Source organism: Crocuta crocuta, unplaced genomic scaffold (genome assembly GCF_008692635.1).
Source record: "Crocuta crocuta isolate KB4526 unplaced genomic scaffold, BGI_CrCroc_1.0 scaffold564, whole genome shotgun sequence".
NCBI lineage: Eukaryota > Metazoa > Chordata > Mammalia > Carnivora > Hyaenidae > Crocuta > Crocuta crocuta.
The window spans coordinates 2,127,567-2,144,351 of NW_027533010.1; the positions used below are offsets into that span (position 1 = coordinate 2,127,567).

The 16,785-nt window shown below is 36.6% G+C and overlaps 1 protein-coding gene across 3 annotated transcripts in view; it reads right to left on the reverse strand.

Annotated features, from left to right (window-relative positions):
* Nucleotides 1-226: 226 nt before the first annotated feature.
* SF3B1 (splicing factor 3b subunit 1) overlaps nt 227-16,785 on the reverse strand; it is a 37,670-nt gene continuing 21,111 nt past the window's right edge. For 2 of the 3 annotated variants that reach the window (XM_077745803.1, XM_077745804.1), the window contains 18 exons: nt 15,397-15,609; nt 15,030-15,151; nt 12,972-13,169; nt 12,780-12,881; nt 11,823-12,002; nt 10,558-10,644; nt 10,166-10,436; nt 9,524-9,669; nt 9,266-9,412; nt 9,001-9,126; nt 8,059-8,280; nt 7,376-7,558; nt 7,168-7,279; nt 5,565-5,685; nt 5,117-5,248; nt 3,729-4,001; nt 1,005-1,221; nt 227-714 (listed from right to left, as the gene is read on the reverse strand). In XM_077745803.1, the coding sequence (XP_077601929.1) occupies nt 556-714; nt 1,005-1,221; nt 3,729-4,001; nt 5,117-5,248; nt 5,565-5,685; nt 7,168-7,279; nt 7,376-7,558; nt 8,059-8,280; nt 9,001-9,126; nt 9,266-9,412; nt 9,524-9,669; nt 10,166-10,436; nt 10,558-10,644; nt 11,823-12,002; nt 12,780-12,881; nt 12,972-13,169; nt 15,030-15,151; nt 15,397-15,609 (3,011 nt within the window). In that variant the 3' untranslated portion in view covers nt 227-555. Of the gene's footprint in view, nt 715-1,004; nt 1,222-3,728; nt 4,002-5,116; nt 5,249-5,564; nt 5,686-6,082; nt 6,153-7,167; nt 7,280-7,375; nt 7,559-8,058; nt 8,281-9,000; nt 9,127-9,265; nt 9,413-9,523; nt 9,670-10,165; nt 10,437-10,557; nt 10,645-11,822; nt 12,003-12,779; nt 12,882-12,971; nt 13,170-15,029; nt 15,152-15,396; nt 15,610-16,785 lie in introns of those variants that run through there. The other variant, XM_077745805.1, reaches the window with a different exon arrangement.

Below are 16,785 nucleotides of genomic sequence, written 5' to 3' on the forward strand. Positions count from 1 at the left end.
CTAATTTGAGGTGAACACACCCAAAGCTACGACTTTTCTTGATGTCATTATCAACAGAACAATGGAGTTTGACAAAGATGCCATCACTTTATATAGTTTATATTCTGCTAACTACTTTCTATAAACCAGGTAACAGAAAATAAAATTAAGCCACTTACTCTACACAAACCAGTAACTTTATCAAAGTTCTGCATTTTACAAGTCATGTTCAAAAAACACACACAAGTTAGCATTTTGTACACAAATGTTTATTTCTCAATTAAACATTCCCTTTAAACACAAGGAATGAACTCTAAGTTTTCATAAAGATGAATTAAAAATGAAATCCCTCCAGTATAGTGTGTGTAATCACTGTGTTCTTGGTCACTACTGGCATTTACTGTTTAACATCAAAAACAAAGACAGATTATTTAAAAATCATGCTACTGGATTTCTAGCTCTTCCTCTATGACCAGTTCTACACTGATCTGCAATGTTTAAAAGTTTACATCACCAAATCGAAGCAAGTTTAACAGGTGAAACAACTGTGCATTAAACACAAAAGAAACAATAAAGTTATAAGATATAGTCAAGTTCGTAACGAATATAGGTGTTCTTATCATCATTGTAGATTCTTGGGTAATGTGCTATGAGAGCATCCTGTGAACCAATGTAGATGGAGTTGTAAATTTTCCAGTACACGTCTCTGACTTTCCGGGCCGGGTGAAACAAACCCTAGAGTAATTAGAAGATTATATTATTTCAATTTTCAATAACATACATAACCTTGGCACAACTAACCAACAAACCATAAAGACAGAATTCCAAATATTTCTCTTCAAGAGAAAAAACCCTGACAAATGCACAAAACCGCAACAAGCTAAGACAAAATCTAATCTCTTCTCCACCCCCACCCCCAACTGTTTTCCCATATGGTACAAACTACCCTACTGATAATTAAGAAGTGACTTAATTAACTAAATTATTTTTTTCACTGAGTAACCCTTTAAAAATCTTAACCTTACCTGTAAACAGTACTGTAACATTCTACATGGTCCAATAGCAACTCTCAGGCCCTCCAGGGCTCCCATAACTGCCTGAATTACATGGGGTGAGGTCTCAAACACATTGGGCCATACATAGTTCAACAAGTGATTCAGTGAATCTTCACAACCAAATCCATAAACCCCAAGTGACATGTGTTGCACCACTGCGCTGGCTGTCTGTCTGTGTACAAGGTCCCTGTAGCAGGGTGAAAAAAAATGCTTTGTTAAAATAGTCTTAGTTTTAACAGGAAACACTTGCCTATTCTAATTAGAAACTAAATTACAAATTCAGTGCAGGGAACAAATGCAGACCTCTCATACTTTATGTACCTGATATAAAGTGATTGAATACACAGTATTCTGTATCAGATACAGGATTCCCCTTGAGATCTTTTACTTTAATGATGCACTGTGGGTCAGAATTAAACCTTAATTCCCAATTAACCTTTGAAAGGAATATGAGCAAGAGAGCCCTGTGTGGTGCACATTTCAGTATGCTACTAAAGAGGGGATACATGACTCTTAGATATGAATAATGGTAACCTCATTTTAAATTCTATCACTTGAATAGATTTGAAAAGTAAGTGAATACTGCTATATGAGATAACTAAATTAAAATTAAATCTCTTCCCTTGCAAATTTTAAGTTTCACTCAAAAAAGCAATTTGGGGAGAAATTTTTAATTTTTTTTTTAAATGTTTTATTTATTTCTGAGAGAGAGAGAGAGAGAAACAGCGTGAGCAGGAGAGGATCAGGGAGAGAGGGAGACAGAATCTGAAACAGGCTCCAGGCTCTGAGATGGCAGTCAGCACAGAGACCGATGCGGGGCTCGAACCCACGAACTGTGAGATCATGACCTGAGCCAAAGTCGGATGCCTAACCGACTGAGCTACCCAGGCGCCCCAAGTTTTTTCAAACCTACAGAGTAAGAATTCTATCATTTCCCATGTTAACTGAATTTATTTACAACAAATCATTGGGTTATTTATTCTAGAGTGACTCAACTGGGACAAACAACAGGTAAGTTTGTGATGAGTATAAAGAACAAGTTCACACAGGTAACAACATCTCAGAGATGTAAGAAAAAACACTGAACTTGCTAGCATCTTTATTTCTTACTTACTTGATTAGACTTCACAGTAAAGCAGTATTACTAATAAATTTCCCAAAAGTATTGTTTCTTTTCATTGAGTAGTTCTTGACAAGTTATACCTCAACTTAAAAGTATACTNAAAAAATTTAAAAAAAAATAGTATACAGAGGGGCATCTAGGTGGCTCAGTCAGTTAAGCGGCCTGAGTCTGTTTTGGATTCTGTCTCTCCTCCTCTCTCTGCCCTCCCCCACCCCCTACCCNGCTCTCTCTCAAAATTAAATAAACATTAAAAAAAATTTTTTTTTAATAGTACATAGAATATAAATTTTAACTGCAAGTCACATACTTTGATGGCTGCACTCGGAACAATTTGCTTCTGTTTTACTGGGCCCCAGGTGGCCAGGCTTTTAACAGAGCCTGATTCTTATTCTGTCTCAATGTCTTGCATTTATACCTAGCTAGAACTTGTTTATCCTGTTAAGTCTCCCCTGTGCAAAGTCATGAATGAGTAACTTTAATCTGTACACAAAACTAATTGAATTGTTTCTAATTTGGATACCTTATCTTTCCTGAAAAAAAAAAAGCCAAACAAAACAGTCATTTCCCTTACTACTTGGATTTTTTTTTAAGTTTATTCATTTTGAGAGACAGAGAGAGAGACAAAGGGAGTGGGGAGGCAATAGAAAGGGGAAGAGAGAGAATCTCAAGCTGTCAGTACAGAGCCCGACATGGGGCTTGAACTCATGAACCTGGAGATCATAGCCTGAGCCAAAGAACAAGAATCAGATGCTCAAACAGCTGAGCCACCCAGGCACCCCTCCCTTACTACCTGGATCTTGAACCTTTCTTTACATTAATTTTGTGTTTAAAGCTCTATGTCGTCCAGATGGTTAAAGGTATCAGGAATCTGACTGTCAAATAACTGAGCAGTACTATATTCAATGGTCACTGTCTGAATAACTGAGGGCCTGAAATGGGAATAGTATAGCTTATGTTTCGTAGTTCCAAAGCCTAATGATAATCTCTGCTTCACATACACTAATATAAAGCTAAAAAGATTACGTCTATATGCCACACCAACAAACTCACACTCATCATTTCCTCTAACTATATTTGACTTTAATTACTTTCTTTCCTTTCTCTCTTTTTTAGAGAGAAAGCACACACATGGGAGGGGGAGAGAATCCCAAGCAGACTCCATGCTAAGCATGAAATCAGGGTTTGATCACATGACCCTGGGATCATGACTTGAGCTGAAATCAAGAGTCGGATGTTCAACCAACTGAGCTACCCAGGCACCCCATGACTTCAATTATTTTTTAAAACAACAGTTTACCAATTACTGCTTTTCAAAATGTATTTAGTCTTAAGATATGAAAGGAGGGCTAAAAAGGGGAGGGAGTGCCTAGAAGAGAAAATGTGGGGAACCACTATAGCATACATATTATTTAGAGAGAATGGTCACCTTCACTTTCATAGAAATCCAGTCTCATATTCCCCCTCCTTTGACTGCATCATTAACAAACAGATCACTTAATAATTATTTCAGTAAGTTTTAAAATAAAGGAAGAATTATAACTACTTTCTTACATTTAATTCGGGTCACTTACCTATCCATTAAAGCATCTTCAAGTAATGGTGTTACAGCATAAATGTAGTCCTTTCCCATCTCACCAATATATTCAAACAAGAAGGAAAGTGATTTTAACACTCCATTTTGAACATTCAGCTCAGGAACTCTGTATTCATTCATTAAGGCAGGTAGTACTGTGAAGGGTGAACATGTTTCGGCGACAATAGCTATTGCTACAGTGGTACAAACTCTGTTCTGCCTTTCCTGAACTTTGAGGTTGTTTAAGAGTGTAGCCAATACATCATGAGGGCTGAAAAAAATAAATGTATCACCAAACTGTTAGATTATAAATCAAACTTTGGGGAAAAAATGCAAAAGAATAAAACTTTATGGTAAATAATTATTGGTAACTTTGTAATTTTATGATAAAATACAATGAAGTCACTCGGCACTAGCACTTGTTTCTACTCAAAAACTTCATTTAAATTACAATATCTGTTGGAGAAATTCAAATGGAATCATTTTCAAATGTAATTTTTAGTCTTTATTATGAACTCCCTAAAATATAAAGTTTAGACTGAACAATTCTAGAGTGGTCAAAACATGGCCACTAGAGCTAGGCAGCAGTATCTGAACTGTGGTCCCTCATGCCTCAACACACACAATCTACTTCCTTTTCTTGCCTTCCCTCCCACACACCTTTGTGACATCTATTCATCAGTCACTTATTTCACCACAAACTTAGACACAGAAGCTAAAAAAGCACAAAAGCTATTCATTGCAAAAGTCTGGATTATACCACTGCTGAAATAAACTACTCTATTACTGCTATCAAAAGTGTGACAGGGTAAGGAGACTAATTAATCTGGCTTTTATATGTTTTACTGCTTAAAAATATTTTCTGTTATTACACCATATGTATGTATGGTATCTCATTTTGTACAATGATGACTACTTCTAGTTTGGTTCTGATGAGACAGAAGCAAATAACCACAAACCATCTAATAGTTATAATTTCAGTTGTCTGGGGATTCACTTTGGAAAAATATTTTAAAAATACAAAGCATTAACATGAGACCTGAGTTACGCTGTTTTATTAAGAACTGGCCTTAATATTTTAAATAATACCTGAAAGGGACCAACTAAAATTTGAAATTATTCTAAAGATGGTTCTATTTTCCTCTCTGAAAATACCGGAGGTGTGATTAAAATAAATTTTAAAACTGTCCATGTATTTTAATTCAATTGGAAATTTAAGAAAACATCTCAAAAATTGAAGGTCAGTGGTTAAACAATGTGCTTTCTCAAGTGCATTTCTCACACCACACCTCTAGAGATTACTACAGAAATAGAAGCATTTTTCAACACAGTTGGTTTATTACAAAGTTAAAAATGCATGCATAAAAGTAAATAAGTAATACTCACCCAATGGCCTTTGCAATGTAACCAAATGTGTTGACTGTAGCTCTACGAATAGCTTTTTTGTGAGCTTTTAAGAGCTCCAGAAGCTCAAAACAAATCCTCATCCATTCTCTTGCAGACACATATTCAGCTCCCCTAATTTAAAAAGAAAAAAATTTTGATGATAATAAATTTTAGAAGGTAAACTTGCAAATTCAGTTCTCAAAACATGACTACCTACTCAGTTTAAGGAGTAAATAAAAATATAACTTCAGAAAGGATGGTTTAATCTTAAAACTATATTGCCTCCTCCCATCACCATCTAGAACTGAAATTTCACAGAAAATTTCAGTGGATACTTAACCATAGATGTCTATACTAGCAACATTAAGCATATTCACACAATGAATAAAAAGGTAGTTAAATGTAAAAACCGATACTGTTCATAAAAATGTTCAGGTGATCTGCTTACCTGTCAGCAATACGTCCAACAAGATCAATACAATTCTCTTGTACTTTTTCATGCCTGTTCTTTAAGATGGGGGTGAGTCTAGGCAGGAGATCTTTAATTGGTGGGGTCATCTTATGCATACCTATTTAACAGAAGTCAACACACTATCAATAAACATGTGAACTATAACTTTTGTTCGTTTTACCTTTTACTTAATAATGTAATATACATGACTAGGCATAAATATAAACTTACAGCTGCCTATAGAAAGAAAAAAGCCCCATATTCTGATCAGGGTCAGAATTGTTTTTAACTTTTTATTAACAACTTCTGATTATGCAGAGAAATGAAAGAAATTAGTGAAGTGATTTTAAAAATGATGGAGACTCAACAACAAAAGAGTTTTATTTGGTTCTGAAATGTATTTGTAAACTCATATTTAAATATGGGGACAGTTTATGTTCCGGCCATACACAACAATATAAGCCAGAGGTAGACATGTAAATTAAAGCAAAATTTTCCAGAAAGGGCCCCCTTACCCTTTAACTGCAAAACAAACAGATCTCCAGTCTCCCTGCAATGCAGGGCATACTTGGATGGTATTTACACCTATGAAGAGAGAAAAAAGGAGGCAGCTGGCAGGGGCTCTTGCTCTAACTAGAACTGCTTGTTCTGATTCTCTCTCCATTGCTTTTCCCATGTTTCCCTGACCAACAATATGGTTTACAACTCCCTGCAAACCAGAGCCCCATAAGTGGCCACGTAACTGATTTTTTGGCAAGTGCCTATCTTCAAGTATAGAAAACAGGATTAATTGGGGATTACATGCCAATGCAATGGTTCAAAGATCTCCTATACTGCATAAAAACCCCTTACTAAAATGAGAAAAATGTTGGCTACCACAGTCAGCTATTTTGACCTCCTGCTAGGTTATTTTGGCTCCTCTTAACCATAAATTACTTTTGCAGAAGTCACGTTCAACTACGATAAAAGATTAAACAGAAGAGACCATTTGTTTGCTACATCATTATATCCTTAAATAATGAAAGCTTTGCTCTCCAAACCCAAGGGGGCATTTGTAATATACTTGTATTTTTGCTCTGAGTTAGAAGACTGAGTGGATGAAGAACTGGATATAAATAAAAAATGAAACAATTTGAAAAACTCACTCACTTTTCTTCCTGGTTATGTTCCTGAAACATGACAGCAAACAGAAAAACCTGCCAGGATCACTTACTAATTCAAGGTTAAAGAAATCTACAATATTTTGTCCTACAATTAAAACTTCAACACTGCTTTCTCACACCCCTCAAATACATTCAGGTGAGACACTGTTATTAGGATTCTCTATTCTATGACTTCAAAGTTTTTTGCGTTGGTAACTACTCCCATCTCTCTTTACAGGTCCTCAACTTGCTCTTTCCTTTTAAAGTGCAATAAATTTGAGTTTTAGGAAACATGACTTTTGTGACATCCTGAGTTAAGTCTAATTTTGAAGTGCTTAAAAAAACAATGTATCATAAATCATTACTCAATTCCTAAATACGATTCTATGTATTAATTAAAAAAAAAAAGTTAAAAAAGCAAAACTAAAAAATTCTTTCATGACCAGCAAATTCCATACCTATTACATTTACAATGGCCTTCAGTGCTCCAAGAATGCTTCCCAATACTTCAGGGTACTCTTCACCCAAATACTCATACAGAACAACACCCAAGTGCCCCATCAATTTTTCCTGTTAAAAAAAAAAAAAAAAAAAAAAAGTTAAAATGTAAACATTCACATGAAAACTATCTGGTGAGAAAATTAAGAATCTGACAGAAAAGTTTACCTCTTGACAAGTCTTCATGACAACAGCAGTTCGAGAAATCAAGTCAGCTGCCTGTTGCCTAACTTTTGCTGATTTGTTATTTAAACGCCACAAAACTGTACCACAGATCTGAGGCAAGTACGGTTTGACTCGTTTGCCAAGAGCATTGACCACTGTGCCAAAGCCATTCAACATTACGGAGTCCTAAAACAGAAAAGCTAAGTTAAATTTAAAAACTACATTTATTGGAAACTAGAATTCAGTGTGTGACTGAATAGTTTAAATATACTAATATTCAGAGATGCCTGAGTGGCTCATTTGGTTAAGTGATTTCAGTTCAGGTGATGATCTCATGGTTTGTGGGATAAGGCTCCGTGTTGAACTCTGTGCTGACAGCTCAGAGCCTGGAGCCTGCTTCAGACTCTATGTCTCCCTCTATGGCCCTTCCCTGCTCATTCTTTCTCAAAAAAATAAAACATTAAAACAAAACTTAAATATTCTAATGTTAACTTTTTTTAACAAAAATCAAATATAAAAAATTTAAAGCTAAAAAATTTCAATTATAGACAACTGAAAGGAAAATATGAGCATTTTTAAAATTTCAAATTCAGTTACTTATTAGTGATGACTATTTGCTTGAAAAGTAGCATGTTTTACAAATATGACGGTCAGCAGCAATTTGTTGTAATAATCTGTATCATTACCTCTGTAGTCTGTTCTTGGAAAGCATAAAGAATACCATCAATCAGCTGTTCTTCAAGTTTATGATCAATATCTGCTGCCCCCAAGTTGCCCATAATTTTCTCAATTGTCTCCATCACCATTTTTCTGTACTGTTCAGCTTCATCTTTCAGATCATCCACAATCCTGGATATAATTTCGGCTGCACCTACTTTGTTTGCCAACTCCACGGTAGTATCAACTAACTAAAGACAGAAGGAAAGAAACCCTTAAGATATATTCAGGACAGCAACTGGATGAGAACAGTTAATTCCTCTTTTAAAAACTTTTAATAGAAAGGTAACCCAAAAAAGATAAATATAAGTCAAAATGTTTTAAGGTAAGATTGTAGTCATGTTTCACCTAGCCCAGATTAAGAACTTCTTTTAACTAGACAAAGACATTAATTCATAACTGAGTATTTATCCTAGGACGCAAAATCAAAATGGAAATTAATTAGCTGACTACAATACACCTCCTTTTACAATCAAGCATGTATTTTGAGACCAGGACAAAAAACAAAGTGTTATATTCACTCAAAATGACCAAAGGATTAGTTGAAAAGATATTTGAAAATATTTTTTTTTAAGTAGCTTCCATGACCATGAGCTTGAACTTACGACCTTGAGATCAAGAGTCACATGCTCTACAAACTGAGCAGCCAGGCACCCCTTGAAAATATTTTTTATGGGGTGCGTGAGTGGCTCCATTGATTAAGTATCCAGACTCTACATTTTGGCTCAGGTCATGATCTCACGCTCCTGAGATGGAGCCCCTTGAGCCCCACAGTGGGCTCTGCACTGGTGTGGAGCCTGCTTAAGATTCTCTCTCCCTTTTCCTCTGCCCCCTCCCACTTGTGCTCTCTCTCTCAAAAAAAAACAACAAAAAACAAAAAAAGATAAAGTATTTTTTTACAATAAGTTTACCTGTCGGTAATTTCTTCTATCCAAAGCCATTCTGTGTTGCCAGAAGTGTTTAAAAAAAGGAGGAAGAATCTCTGTTTTAATGTAGTTTGCTTCTACACCATCTGTTCCACAACACTGCTTTACCACCTAAAAGTTTAAAAAATAACAGTACAGACAGTTTTGGTTTAACAATAGTTAAATAGTTTTGGGCTTTAACATTCTCTTTGAACCATGAAACACACCCAATTTAGATGAACCAACTGGGACAACAATTTGGAATAATTACCTTCAGAACAATTTTCTTCATTTCTTCATCAGGTGACTGAAATTCTCGAATAAGGATTAACATCACTTCTCTAGTATAATAGTTGGCATATTCTGCATCCATAAGAGGAATAAGATACCCAATAGCCTTTAAGAAAGCTGCCAGACCCTATTTTAAAATAAAAGATGTGTATACTTAGTAAATTAGATTTTAGTTGCCTTAACTTCAATGAGTGGAAATGCAAAGAAAAATAAAATCTATCTGGTGAACCAAACCTACCTTTCCTCTATGTTGACGGATACCCTTCCATAGAGGCTTTAACACAGAATCAAAAGATTCAATACCATAAGGAGTTGCTGCTTCAGCCAAGGCAGCAATGGCCAAAGCACTAATGGTCCGAACTTTCTGCTGCTCATCCACAAGACCTAGAAAACCAAACACAGGTTGTAACTAAGTGACAACACTTAGTTAATTTTCACAACCTCATCATTTAGTCAAAATACAGAATCTGTTCATATTAGACAAAATTAGGCAAAAGCCAATATGAACCACAGCCTATTAGCAAATGATGTTATAAATCCCATCACAAATTATATGGAGTTTTGTAGGTAGAGCCCTTCCATTTATCTAAATTAGTACCCCAAATTTCAGGACACCTATCTTATAAAACATGAAGTTATGGGGCGGCTCAGTTGGTTAAGTGTTCAATTTTGGTTCAGGTTATGATCTCACTCCTCCTGAGTTCAAGCCCTGTGTTGGGCTCTGTGCTGGCAGCTCGGAGCCTGGAGCCTGCTTCAGATTCTGTCTCTGTCTCTCTGCCCCTCTCCTGCTCAAACTCAGTCTCTCTCTCTCAAACACAAACATTAAAAAAAACTTTAATAAAAATAATTTTTAAAAAGATGAAGTTATATCACAACTTACCATGCTCAATGATTTCAACTAAACTTCTGAGATGAGGCAAGATGGCACAGCCCATGAGAATAGCTATTTGCTGTACAATCTTAATACCAGTGTGCCTCGCTTGCCAGGACTTCTTGCTTTTACACACAGCTTTTAAGAAGGGCAACAACGAAGGAATGCCTAGGGCAGAGGCTACAACAGCAAAAGCTCTAGCTGTTGTGTTACGAACATACTCATCCATGTTATCTATATCAGGTCTCATGGTAGAGATCATAGTAGCCAGACCAGCAGCCTAAAAAGTCAAGAAAAAAAGGAGGGTTATCAGCTGATAACATTAACCTTCAAAACTTCTATAATCAATAATCCCATCAATGGATACAAAACTTTCTTCTCTAGAAATATAACGTAGATACCTTTGCCAAATTAGAAATAATCTCTCGACCTTCCACTCTAGCATAGTAATCTTCATCAATCAGCAATGGTTCAATGACCACAAGGATCTGAAAAAGAAAAAGAGCTACGCTTTCACACCAATTACTAATACCATACTCCTGCAACAAAATTAAATTCATATTGAGAAAATTTTCTTATTAGAGGTCATTTATGTAACTTACACACACAAACATATAAACATAGTTTGCTAGAAAACTTATTACTGGGACTCTGTAAATATGAATAGTATAAAAACCATTTTAGTAAAGACGAAAAAAAGTTTCTTCAATATATGCACACACACATTTATGTATGTGTGATGGTCCAAGAGGACCTATTAATGTAATATTGGTAAATTCTGGCGTGTCTTACAGGGGAGTGAAATTTCCCTTTTTTGTTGTGAATACATACATCAGCTATTACTTTTTAAGAATTTTTTTAATTATTTACTTATTTATTTTTTATTTTTACTTTTTTTTACAAATAGTTTATTGTCAAATTAATTTCCACGTAACACTCAGTGCTCATCCCCACAAGTGCCCTCCTCCATCCCCATCCCTCCTCCCCGCCACATCCATCAGTCCTCAGTTTTTGTCAGCATTCAAGAGTCTCTCATGGTTTGCCTCTCTCCCTTTCCCCCACCATTTCCGCCCTTCTTCTCCCCCTTGTTCCTCCGTCAAGTTCCTCCTAATCCTCCTATACGTGCAAACATATGATATTTGTCCTTCTCTGCCTGACTTATTTCGCTCAGCATAACACCCTCAAGGTCCATCCACGTTGCTACACATGGCCAGATTTCATTGTTTCTCATTGCCATGTAGTATTCCATGGTATAGATAAACCACATCTTCTTGATCCATTCATCTGTTGATGGACACTTAGGCTCTTTCCATGTTTTAGCTATTGTGGAGAGTGCTGCTATGAACATTGGGGTACATGTGCTCCTATGCCTCAGCATTTCTGTATCCCTGGGGTAAATTCCTAGCAGTGCTATTGCTGGGTCATAGGGGAGTTCTATTGTTAGTTTCCTGAGGAACCTCCACACTGTTTTCCAGAGGGGCTGTACCAGTTTACATTCCCACCAACAGTGTCGGAGGGTGCCCGTTTCTCCACATCCTCGCCAGCATCCCTTTTTAAGAATTTTTTAAATTCCACAAATAATAAATGGCTTAAGAAATTCATTAATTGTTTTTATATTAAAAAATATCCAACCATTAGAAACAATGGTTTGGACTTGAGAACAAACCTTGTGCACATATGGTCGAACTAAGTCATCAAGTTTGTATAATATTCGATCAATAACTTTCACAAGTAAATGACGCTCTTGATCCTCAAGTGTGGGAGACATCAGTAGAGGAAGAATCTGATTAAACAAAGGACCAGCTCCAAATTCACGAGCTTTGTCAGTAATCTGACGCAATGCGGCCTGGGTAAAAAAGAGTAAAATGGTGTGTTCCCTTATAATTAAGCATTCTAAACAAACTAATTACTAATTACATGATTTTTTTTTTAATTTTTTTTTAAATGTTTAGTTTTGAGAGAAACAGAGTGTGAGCAGGAGAAGGGCAGAGAGAGAGAGGGAGACACAGAATGCGAAACAGGTTCCAGGCTCTGAGCTGTCAGCACAGAGCCTAACGCGGGGCTCAAACTCAGGAATGGAGAAATCATGACCTCGGCCGAAACTGGACACTTAACCAACTGAGCCACACAGGCGCCCCTCCATGATTTTCTTTAACTTAACATTTTTAGTGTGAACTTCACAGACATCTTACACATAGTAGCATAAGTGCAATCCCATCTAATGACTCTGAAGTTAGAGAGGTGTCTGAGTGGCTCAGTCACTTAAGCACCTGACTCTTGATTTCGAGTCAGGTCATGATCTCACAGTTTCTAAGATGAAGCTTGCTTGAGATTCTCTCTCCCCCTTTCTCTCTGCCCCTCCCTGGCTAGTGCTCTCACAGATCTGAGTATCTCTCAAAATAAATAAACTTAAAAAAAATTTATAAGAAGGCCCTGAGAACAAAAAGGAGAATCTCATTTTTCAACATCCTTATTAGCATAAAACTATTTGGTTAAAAAAGCTAAATCCTTCATATTACACCTTTCTTTCTCTTACACTATGCCCTTGGTAAAGATGTAAAGATTATACTTTTCTGAACATAAAATTATAGTGAACATGATGATGTAATGAACTGGTACTCACCTTTCTCATTGGAGGTGTTCCATTCTTAATTTTTAAAAGCAGCTTCATTATTTTTCTCTCTTTTTGCTCTTCTGGACTAAGTGTTGATTCATCAACATCAACCTAACAGTAAAAAGAAAATGTAGTTTGATTAAAATACTGCAATTTTAACTCCTAAATAAAAAGTGATACTTCAGTTCTATTATCACTTACCAAAAGTTTATCAAAGTACTGAATATCATCAGGTTTTAAAAATGGTAGATTTCCAGATGGTTGGTCATTAACACTTTTCATTGTTCTATCTTCAGTTTGCATGTGGAAACCAGTCATACCGCCCAAAGGCGTTGGAGTTGCTGTCAGCTTTCGAGCTGGAGTTCGAATAGGAACATAACCAGCTGGAGGGGGAAGTACCTAATACATTAAAAGACAGTTTAGGATTTTCTTCACTTTATAAAATAACATAATAATCTGCACTTAAAATACCTCAACAGTTTATTAGCTAGGAAGCTTTCTGCTTGTTCTATCATTTAAAATCTGTAAGAGAGGGGCACCTGGGTGGCTCAGTCAGTTAAGCCTCCAACTTCAGCTTAGGTTATGATCTCACAGTTCAGGGCGTCGAGCCCCGCGTCAGGCTCTGTGCTGATAGTTCAGAGCCTGGAACCTGCTTCAGAGTCTGTGTCTCCCTCTCTTTGCCCTCTCCTGCACATTCTCTCTCTCAAAAGGAATAAACATTAAAAAAAAATATTTTTAATCTGTACGACAAATATTTCTCATTTGGTGATTAAAACACACATCTAAGGGGGCGCCTGGGTGGCTTAGTCGGTTAAGCGTCCGACTTTCGCTTAGGTCATGATCTCGCGGTTCATGGGTTCGAGCCCTGCATGGGGCTCTGTGCTGACTGCCAGCTCAGAGCCTGGAGCCTGTTTCAGAGTCTGTCACTCCCTCTCTCTCTGACCCTCCCCTGCTCACGCTGTCTCTGTCTCCTAGAAATAAATAAAATTAAAAAAAAAAAAAAACACATCTAAGAATATTAGTAATGTGGGGAAATGAGTAGATACATGAAGCAGGTTTATAAAATTCTGATCACTCTCCAACATTAATCTATATGAACATGTTAGTGAGCTGACATATCGTTAAGTGGAAATAAGTTCACAAAATGCACGTAACATATAAAGGGTTAATATTAATAAAATTAAAATTTAGAATCACATAAATCTCTGGACTGTAAAAGCAACAATCTTAAGTTGCTTGACAAAATGCATAAAAACTAAATCTGGGATGCCTGGGTAGCTCAGTCGGCTGAGCATCTGACTCTTGATTTCAGCTCAGGTTATGATCCCATCATGGGATTGAACCCCGTGTTGGTCCACTTTGCACAAAGCCTGCTTAAGAGTCTCTCTCTCCCCCTCTGTGCCACTCCCCGGCTCATGCTCTCTCTCATAAAAGCAAAAAAACTAAAACCAAAATATTTACCAAAGCCCTATAAAATATACCATTTGATTAAACCAAGAAATTTACATAAGATTCACTAAGAAAGATTTTTCTCTCCTACAGATACTAAGGAAATCAATGACTGCAACTGAAAAGACACTCAGAAGTCAAAAGTTATACAAATGTCTATGCCCACAGGATTATGTGGTAGCTACAAGTATAGAGGAGAAATTCATGCACACTTGAAACACCCTAATATAAACCTAACAAGAGGGGAAAACATACACATACAAACTCTTAAAAGCAATACGCACTGGCAATATAAGGCTCTGTAAAGGGCCACTGGAACCTAAGATCTACTTCTATGACTACCTTTAGACCAGCACATGGTCCCTGAGTACCAGGTACCTAGAAAATTTTGTAATTCAAAATAAACTTCCAAGCTGATACTGTAAAACAGAATATTCTTTGTGTTCATTTGCAATGCATGAATTTAAATACACAAAATCTTGTGAAGCACAAAGTAAAATAACCATGATCTAATGTAAGCTTAATCCTGGGACTATGATAAACTGAAGCAACAAGCTATTTAATATCTCCAAGACAGCAAGTTCTCAAAGTATGGTCCTAGAAGTCCTGGAAATTTACAAAGTTATAAAAGCTTTGTACCATTCAGTTTTTTCATCTATATTACTTTTTGGAACTGAAAAAAAAAATACTTGGAAACAGCTAAAAGAATTAGTAATTGTAAATTTGGGCAAAGCCAATGCAAACCTGACCAATTAATTTTTTCAAAGAACATTTAAAGAAAATTCACATTCTAAACACCACTGTTATTACCTTATATCCTTCTGGAAACATGGCATCTAATTCTTCATCAGAAAGTGGGCGGTTTCTCTCATCAATTTCTCTTTCCCACCTCCAAGCCTGAAGCTGTTCAGGAGTCATACTCATTATGTGACCTACCGAAAAAAGCAAATTTCCGTAACAATCTACAGCATTAAGTCTTTATCATTATATAGGTCCCTGGGATTATAAGCCAGTTAACCTCAATTCTAATTGCTTTATATTATAAACTCAAACCAAGACTTCTTTTTATATCTGATAATTCTTGCTAAAAATAGGCATTAACAGCATACAGAATATCTCAGAGAAAACATTCATCATATTTCCAGGAAAAAAATATTTCCAATGGCAGAGTTTCTACCTGGAGTAGGGGTAGCCATGTTCATGGCCGGTGTGCCAATAGGTGTCTTTCCAGGTGTCAGAACAGGAGTGCTTCCACCCATCTGACTAGCTGGTGTTTCATCCCAACGTGACTTTCTTTTACTGGCTCCAGGAGTTGGTGTTTCACCAATTGAATCTCCACCTCGATCTGTTCGAGGAGTCTCAGCCCATCCACTTCCATGCCCAGGAGTATCTTTAAAGAAAAAAAGTAAATTATAAAATTTTAACCAATATCAAAAAATTAGTTTATTCTCAAAGAGCTAACATACTGAAACTGATCAAATTCAAAAACAGGATATTCTTTTTTTTTTTTAATTTTTTTAAAATGTTTTTTATTTATTTCTAGGAGAGAGAGACAGACAGCGTGAGCAGGGGAGGGTCAGAGAGAGAGGGAGTGACAGACTCTGAAACAGGCTCCAGGCTCTGAGCTGGCAGTCAGCACAGAGCCCAACACGGGGCTCGAACCCACGAACCGCGAGATCATGACCTAAGCCAAAGTTGGGACGCTTAACCGACTAAGCCACCCAGGCGCCCCAGAAACAGGATATTCTTAAAATGGAGACCCACTTAAGAGTTTTAATTTTTAGTTCACCTTTATTCTCCTTCATTTTTTCTTTCCCACTGATTACAAAAACATAGTAACCACTGAGGAATAGGAAAACAAAGTATTTTTTTAACCATGCATAGTACCATAACCCAGAGACAACCACTTTATGCATCTTGAGCCACTATTCATTTCTCCACAGTTGAGATTACTCTGCACATACAACTCTATACTGCTTCTTCCATCTACTATATGTTTAAGCACTCTCCCATATCACTAAAAATTCTTTATAAAATTTTAATACAGCAGATGTTTTAGTAAGTCTTAACCTCCCATGGCTAATCTCATAAAGAACTAACAAAATGCGTGGAAATGCAAACTGGTACAGCCACTCTGGAAGAGTATGGAGGTTCCTCAAAAAATTAAAAATAGAACTACTTCACAACCCAGAAATTGCACTACTGGGTATATATCTAAGGGATACAGGTATACTGTTTCGAAGGGGCACATGCACCCCTATGTTTATAGCAGCGCTATCGACTGTTGTCAACATATGGAAAGAGCCTGAATGCCCATCGATGGATGAAGCTGTGGTGTACACACACACACACACACACAGGAGTATTACTCAGCAATAAAAAGACTGAAATCTTGCCATTTGCAAGTACATGGCTGGAACCAGAGGGCATTATGCTAAGCAAAATTAGAGAAAGACAAGTATCATATTGCTTCACTCATATGAGAATTTTAAGACACAGAACAGAGGAACATAATGGAAGGGAAGCAAATATAATATAAAATGGGGTGAGGGGGACAAAACATAAG